We start from the raw sequence: 8,486 nt of genomic DNA on the forward strand, positions 1-8,486 counted from the left end.
AAAGTTTACCACCAGCCACCAGCCTGACCAACTCATCAACGTTTGGTAACGGAGATCTGTCCCTTACGGTCAGGCTGTTCAAGGTGCGGTAATCGCATACCCACCTTGGGAGTTCACTAGGGTCCTTCTTGCGGATGATAAGGCTCGGTGAGGCGTATTGACTCGTAGATCTTCGTATTCTTCCTGCTGCTAAGTGTTGATTGACAAGTTTTCGCCAGGCGTCCATATGTTTTCTCGGGTAAGGATATTGTTTTCCATTGATGACAGCGTTGGGGTCCGTTAGAACAATGCGATGGCGGACCTTTGATGACGGGTCCTGCATCTTTTCAGGGAAGGAACCATCAGTGAAATCTCCACGCTCTTCCGCTTCATCTGAAACCGCCGGAATGTCAATAGGGAAAATGTCTTGATAATCCAGGAGTAGATCTTTCTCCCACTTCACCCATTGTGCGCTTCTTTCAGGTTCATTTTGTTGGGACAGGCTAGCTACCCAGTTTTTCCACGTAATGGATTCACTCTGCGCGCGCTCTCTCTTGACTCTAACCTCTGTGTCGGAACGCTCCTTCTTCAATTTATCTTCAAGATCTAATTTCAATTTCAGCACCAGACGATAATCATAAATTTTCAAGGAGGACGTTTCACTAAGTACACAGTTTCTTGAGCATGAAATGGCAAGTTGATGTCTAGCCAAGAATGGTGCACCCAGAATTACATCATATGATGAACCCAAGTCTCCTAATTTCATACATGTGCGGTCGAAGGTAGTTCCTGAATCCGTGTGTGATAAACTTTCCACAACGAAATCCGTCAGTACAGGTCTTGCTCCAGACGAATCAAGGGCGAGACCTACGATTGTTGGCTTGACAAGTTTGCGTCGGTGAAGCTTAAGAAGATCGGCTAAACGGTTTGACATTAGATTTGTTTTGGATCCCGCATCTGCTAGCGCGCGAATGGTTGTCCCCCTGCATGTCAACTCGATGATCACAGTTGGTCTGTTATCGGGCTGTGGTACGTACTCTTTCGATGAACCGTCACCTGTCACAGCCACCTGATCATCCGAGTTGTCATCAGTAGATTGGAAATCTTCACGGACAAGTTCGTCGATAGCGTTGAATGCTGCGACACTGGCTGAGTCTAATTCTGGGAAGGTGAGCGCCGTGAAAGGGTTATTGTCTGTGTTGATTAAGGAGGTTGCAGCAACTGAGGTGCGCGAGGGACGACCAGCTGGGGGGTGGGTCGGTTGGCCTGCCTGGTTAGGTGAAAGTTTGGCTCGTGGTGGTTTGTAGTTAGCCGGCTTTGGTGGGGCTACATAGTTCGGTGGGAAAACAATTCTCGAACGATCCGGAGTTCCGGTGCAAGCCCCGTGTTCACTACCACATTGGCATTTACAGTAGTGACACAGGCCTTTAGAATCGAGAAAGGAATGAATCTTCCATATGAAATCCGTGGTAGAGACTCGGGAAGAGAAGTTGGACCGAGTTTGGGTCGACGGAGGGCGTGTTGAGGTACTGCTTGGTTTGCGTGCCAGTAACCCCTTGTCTTTCAGGCTAGCATACAGATCGTCGCAGTCTGCCTCGAAGTCATTGTAATCGAACTCGGCCACTCGTAGTAACTTCCACATTCGGACTTCGCTTTTCAGAACAGGAACCATTCCGAAGCACAGGAGTCTAGCGAACTCAAGGTCATCAACACAGATCTCGTCGTAATTCACCAGTGACTGGATGGAGCGTCCTCGCGTACTGTAGGATCGAAAATCCTCGAATTCCCCCATTTGTAGGTGTTGGAGTTGTTCGGTAAGACGATCTTGCCAGTCTGCCGGTAAGGCTGCTCGGAATAAATTATCTTTAAAGTCTTCCCAAGACCCTTGGATGAAGGAGTCGAATCCATTTGACCAAAAAGCTTGTAAGTTGGGTTCCACAAGGAAAGTCCCCACTAGGGCGATGCGATCGTGATCGGTAGTAACCCCTTTCACGAAGAAAAAAATCTTCAGCGTCGCTGCCCACCGTAGGAAAGGTTTGATTTGTCTGAAGGGACCTTTGAAGGCTGGACCGTTGGAAGTTTTGAATTTCGTAAGATCAATGCTTGTTGATCGTTGGTCGACACTGGGCTTAGATTCCTGTTGGGTCTGGTTCTCTAAACGTAGCTTCAAGAGCTCCTCTTCTAGTTTCGCCATTCGCTGCGCTGCTTCGTTGGCGGCTCGTAGGCCGTCACGCTGGTATAGCAAGATTTCCCGCTGCAGTTCCTCGTTTGTCGGAGGTGCTGAGGCTGTAGACTCGCTGTTCCCGTGCATTTCGTCTGAGCTCGAAAGTACAGGTTCAGCAATCGTATGCGTAGGTTGAGTAGATTCGATAAAGGTCGATGCCTCGTGTGAGGCAGGGTTTGAGCGAAGATTGTGGTGAAAGGGTGTGCTAGGAAAGTTTCCCGGTATATGTGGGGTTAAGGGAGGATGTTCAAGGGAGGAACGAGGAGTTGATGATGGCGATAATGAATCTACTGGCGTAGCAGCAAGAGGGGCGGAGTTAGAGGGTAGAGAAGCAGAAGATGGGGCAACGTAGTAGCCTCCACGATAGTTTCCAGGCCCCGGATTCCTAAGGTGTGGCCTAGAAGCTCTGAGAATCGCGTCGGGATCGAATACTTGATTGACAAGAGTATTCCCCGCTGCTCTCGTAGTACGTCGTGTGTCTTCGTTCTCCGCTCCCTGCATTCGATGATGAAGGATAATTATAGATCTGTAGGTGTGTATGAATGTTTTGAACGTGGTAAGGGATCTGGAATCAGCCCGAGCCCCGATCGCTACCCGTCGAGTAGTGGCTTGCCCGGCCCCCGAACCGACGGGTAGAGAGACCTCCCAAGCCCGTTCGGGGGTCCCCGAACGAGTTTTTTTTGAAAAATTGTCTGCCCGAACCCCGACCGGGTTCCCCGCCGGGGACTCGCTGGCTGGACCAAAAAGGGTCCCTCACCCAGGTTTGAACACCGGACCGGGTCATTTATCGATATTGATGCCAAATACATCGAAAAAAAGTGTCCACTTGATGTTTAAATTGCACTCAGGGCCTCACATCACAGCCATGGCAGTGCTGGCAAGGTTCCCATGTGCTTGGTAGGGCCTCCCCTGACAATGGACTAGGTAGTTTTTACCTGTGATGGAGTGTTTTAAATACATTTTTTACTCGTCGGGTACCCGGCGGATAGTATTTTTTTCGATTTCTACGCCCGACACCCGACTCGCGGGGATCCCCGATCATCGGGGGTTGTAGAGCCTCCGCCCGAATCCCGGACCTATCGGGGACCCCGTCGGGTCCCCGATCGGGGGGCTGGTCCGGGGCTCAGGCTGAATCTGGAAGGCTTGAAGGATTGAGTTTGACTGTAATGTAAGGTTCGTAAGGGATAATAATGTGTATCGATTGAATAGAATCGACAACGTTGGGAGGAATCGACAAGGTTAGAAGGTGGTCGAGTATCCAGAATACTTCGAAAGGTTCGAGAAAAAAAAAGTGTAAGGACTTCGAATGTCCTCACTGAAGGAAAAGGGCAAGGCGGAAGGAAGGAGAAGTTATTGTATAACTTCTAAGGCACGAGGGCAATCAACACCACAAAGTGGTGGAAGAGTTTTCTAGAACCGAAGTATATATTTATAATTACGAAACTGACTCCAAAGAGACAATGACAAGTGATCAGTCAAAGATCCTTCAGGAGTGAAAAGATAGATAAAAGGAAAATACAAATAAAGATGTACCTGACTCCAAAGAGACAATGACAAGTGATCAGTCAAAGATGCTTAAGGAGTCAGGTTGAGGTAGCGTCCAGGAACAAGAGATATAGAAGGTTTAGGTCTTAAGTCTAAGTATGTTAAGTAGTAATGACTTCTGTAATAATGAGTGACATGAGTTATTACAACACTGCACTTCGGGCAATGGAACATTTGCGCAAGATTCAAGAAGACCGTATGATGCAAATATTCAGGATCAATCATAAAATCATGCCTTTATTGTGCTATGACAATATCGACATACACTTGAGGGTCCATAACACCCGAATTGATACGTCATCTAGGCTCTTCCATGGCACTTGGGGGTTTTTCAACGTCGTGCGAGCATGCCTCCAGGTTAGGTGTAGCGAAGAAGCCGAAGGTCTTGCAGCGTATTTGGCCGCAATGGCCAAAGCCGATCGGCAAACCGTAGACATGTCCCTTTTTTCTCCTTTGCCAAACGAGGCAGCCCATTGGAAGTTGGTCATTAAATCGCAACTGGCCAAAGCACTGCAAGACTATATCACTCACATCCCTGGCGCACCACCTCGGCGTAAATTAGCCACCTGCAAAACGTCTCCTCCGCCGGTCGACCCGATTCCCATGCACAAGGCCAACATTCACTTTCTCAGAATGATGGATGCCCCCGACTCTTCGGCCGAGGGGGTTACACGTGTTCTGGATCAGATTAAGTCTCAGATAGGGGTAGATGAGAAATCCTACGCCGAAAGACTGTTGGTGGCAGGTGGCAATGTGGGGTCTAACCTTCTGCTGGAGAGCTTACGAGTTAAGCGATTTCCTCCAATTGACACGATTGAAGGATACGAATGGGTGCTCTCGGTGTTCGGGGGTGCTCATACAACCTGGAATGTCGCTAAGGCCCTTTGGGGCCTTCACTGGGGCAATGCTGACGACCAAGATAATACGGGCGCTTGGAGGTCCACTTTGGCTCTCGGAGGTGAATACAAAAAACCTCCTGCATCCCAAGATTTTAATTCGATAATGCGATCATTGCAACAAGTGCACAAAGCGACCCTGGTTTTTATTCTGAAGTCAGTATTCTGGAACCTAGGTGTGATCACGAAAAAATATTTGACTGACCAATGTAATCTCTTTTTCAGACAAGTCCTACAATCTACCAAAGGTTTTGACTTGACCAAAGCCGAGAACTGTGAAGTCCTATTTGAGGAGATTTGGACGAAATATTTCGACCATTCCGCCATTCATGCCGCCAAAGAGAGCGGAGATGCGACACGATATAACCTCTTATTGCGACTTCGAGACTTTGCGACAGTTGTGGAAGCCCAAGACGCGACACAAGGAGGTGACATTGGCCGACTAATCGCAATGTGGAAACGTTGGGCTATAATGGGACAAGGACTGCCCGGCCTGTCGCATTACGCCCAACATATCCCACGTCTGGTAATGCTATTGGAGCAAGACTTACCTCCTAACCTGGCGCACGCGATCAAGCACTCGCTGCTGATACCTTCTAATGAACGTGATAATCATTGGATGCCGATCGACGAGTTCCTTGAGGTGCATATCTATTGGCTGAAACACTTGTACAATAACACAGTGAGTGACCAATTCCCATACTTATGATTAACTACCTACAGGACTGGGTGGGAAGTACTTACTATATATTTCCCGGGTTCGTTTAGGGGCACGGCACTGACATTGAAAGACTGACATATAGGTTATCGAACAATATACCTTTGGTGAGGCACATTTTTCATTGCAACTTCGTGTTACAAAACTTTGGGCTGACTCTTTACAACTGTAATGCAGCTAAGAAAACTGATGCAACTTTTGAAAGCAATGTCGGGCCAGAAGCTAGTTTACCAGCCCAACATCCACACCATCACAGATGCCTCTTTGGCCCTGTTCCTCAAATACGCCAATGACCACTTGGCCCGACCTCCGGCCGGGCGACCGCCGCAAATGGTGACAAACGTTTGGCGCACCGGCCATTTGAACATGATCAAGATGATCACCGCGGACAAAGACGCGGTTCAATCAACTCGTTTCCGTTGGGGTGCGTCTGATGTACTGTCTTCATGGGAAAATGATGAACCGCAGGACGATTAGTAAACGACAATGATAACCACTAGTTAGTACATAGTCACTTACTTCCACAAGGGCCCGTTTGTTGGTAGGTGTCGGCAACACCGAACCTTCAACTGGTCGTTTTGAGCTTTGCCTACCATCGTTGACAGCTGCTCGGGATAACTTTTCCTGAGCACGTTGCTCCCGAATGGCTGCCTTTTGTTTCGCCACGCTCGCTTTCGCAGCCTCACAGGCGTCAATGAGTGCAGCCTTGTCCAAATCTGCTTGGACTTTGGCCATCTGCAATCCCTCCAAGGATTGAGGTATTTTCGGAGGTCCCGAAGGGCGGTGAGCTTTGCGTCTTCTTTTGGCCGCTTCGGCCACCGCTCCAATCGATCCATGTTTGTCTTTCCACCGCAGGAAGGTGTCGAATAGACAGTTGTATTGACCAGGAATCGCTTCACTCGCGATGATGAGGCCCAAATCACTTGGCACCCTAAGAATGTCCAGGTTTTTGGCCACGTCCCAAGCGAGTTCCCGTCCGAGAAAGTCATCCGGACCCAGATCAGATCCGTGAGGGTACAACCCAGAGAAAAACTTTGCAAACGCGCGTTCCAAGCGTGTCACTAACTGCTCTAACAAAGGGAAGCCCAAAATCGGATCATCTCGAACACAACGTAGAACTACAGGCCGAGATTCTGTGGTGGGAGGTGCTGGGGTGTCTGGCATATCTTGCACAAGTTTTTTGAGTTCCGCAATGGCCATGCTGAGCACAATATCAATATTATCGTTTTTGAGAGCGCGCTGAGCCAGCCATAGTTGCTCGGCCTCTGCCGGGAGGCAGTTGGAGCAGTCGCATGTACGCATGTTCGCCTGCGACTGACGAGTTTTTTCGGCTTTGACTGTTGGATCATTGACATCAAGAGGTATGTAACCATGGCTATTGCCGCGCCTCAGAAAACGATCATCCGGCCACACACATGAGATCACCCATTAACTCACCTGAGATTGACAGCCAGAGCCACCCGAAGGCACACGGGAGTGATTCCGAGGGCATCCATCCGATTGTCGTCCGTCATATCGGTTGGAGTCACAAAGTCTGCAATGTCATTTTGTCCATTTGTACGTTTGTGTTCAACCAAGAGTATTCCAAGACCACGACAACCATCTCGACCACAACGCCCAGCCATCTGAACAAAGTGACATGGGTCTTGACGCCCTACCACAATTACTCGACGAACCCGGTGCCAATTTTGGCCTAACCCCAGCGCAAGGGTACAGCAGATTACTGCCAGTGTGCCGGCTACGTAACAAGCCACAGCATCGACTTTGGCCCTTGGTCCTGTGGTGGCATGGTACCGACGAGCAAAGGCAGAGTGGCCATTCGCGGCTTCGTTTGGTTGTCCTCGTGAGGCGCATATGATTTGCAGGAAATCCAAGGTACCATTTTGAGAACCTGAGTATAAGAGAGTAGGTGGAATCTCTGCGTTCGGCACCAAGCTGTGATGTGGAAAGATTCCACGTAGTGACGCGGTAAGAGGACGCTTGAACAATCTGTGAATTATTCGGATTTCCGGTCGTGTAAGCTCAGCTGGGTGGAATCGAACATCTCGGAAGTCAAGTTTAAGGTTGGCTAGTATCAACTGAGTTGCTTGAGGTGTGCACGTTGCTGACATTAAAAGCAAAGGTACATTGCTCAAAGACAGAAACCTGCAAGTCAGGTCTCCATACGATGGGCGGAAGACACCCCCGTCCTGTACCCGGACATGACTTGCTAATCGTTTGGCTTGTCCGCTGGCCACAAGGCCCCATTCATAGACCATGTGGGCCTCGTCTACTACGATGAGTACAAGCCTTGCCTGAAAAGAAGGGTCTCGCCACATTTGATCGAAGACAGTGTTTGTCAAAGCGACCTCGGGACTCTGCAATATTGGGTGCGTGCCGTTGCAAGGCTTGGTTAGTCACATATTACGCAGGAAATATGCTGAAAATGATATTGTGTAATATCAATCGTACCACATAGACAAAAGGGTATTTTCCTTGTAGTATGCCGTTACACGCCTCTGGCGTGCAGTTGGGGCCAGTCAGGTTGATTGCACTGAGGTTCACCTTTGCTTTCTCAGCAACCTGCAAACGGGGGACAGCGTATAAGCCACCTATCATATAACCAGACATGTAAGTATACACTCTCACCTGGTCATCCCCCAAAGAGTCCAAAGGGTTGATACTGAGGATGATAGGAGCGTAGCCTTTGTCATGGGCGTCGTAGAACATCTCGGGAACCCGGCTCTTGCCGAAACCGGTTCCAGCAAGCAAAAAAGTCGTACGTCCATTGAGCACATCGACGAATGTGTCAACCTGCTGGGGCCTAGCGGCATAGCCGTGCTTGCTCTGGAAAGCAAATCGTGCTGCCGCTGCCTGGGTAAGTTCGGATTCGTTCTGAAAGACTGGTTTGAATTTGGGACGTTTGGTCATCGATTTGACACCCTTAGTTTCGCGAGCCTGGCTTAACAAGGCCTCGTTGGCAGCCGATTGGCTCCTTCGTAGCATCGTTAGATATGAACAGTAGAGCGCGTGGCAGTTGGATGTGGTAATATCGATGACTTGGTGACATCATGACAGACGTGAGGAGTGAAACAACACGTTTGCCTGAAACATATTGACAGTTTTGTCGATCGTATTATGGGAA

General features: G+C 49.1%; 1 protein-coding gene across 1 annotated transcript; it reads right to left on the reverse strand.

The window, feature by feature from the left end:
- Positions 1-5,445: 5,445 nt before the first annotated feature.
- On the reverse strand, positions 5,446-6,839 carry MELLADRAFT_118241 (uncharacterized protein; the record flags this gene model as incomplete). The annotated part of the gene is made up of 3 exons (XM_007417062.1): positions 5,446-5,804; positions 5,882-6,737; positions 6,800-6,839. 2 exons carry the CDS (start codon positions 6,662-6,664, stop codon positions 5,742-5,744), a joined length of 846 nt encoding a protein of 281 aa, XP_007417124.1.
- Between the last annotated feature and the right edge of the window lie 1,647 nt (positions 6,840-8,486).

Source organism: Melampsora larici-populina (genome assembly GCF_000204055.1).
Source record: "Melampsora larici-populina 98AG31 unplaced genomic scaffold MELLAscaffold_67, whole genome shotgun sequence".
Lineage (NCBI taxonomy): Eukaryota > Fungi > Basidiomycota > Pucciniomycetes > Pucciniales > Melampsoraceae > Melampsora > Melampsora laricis-populina.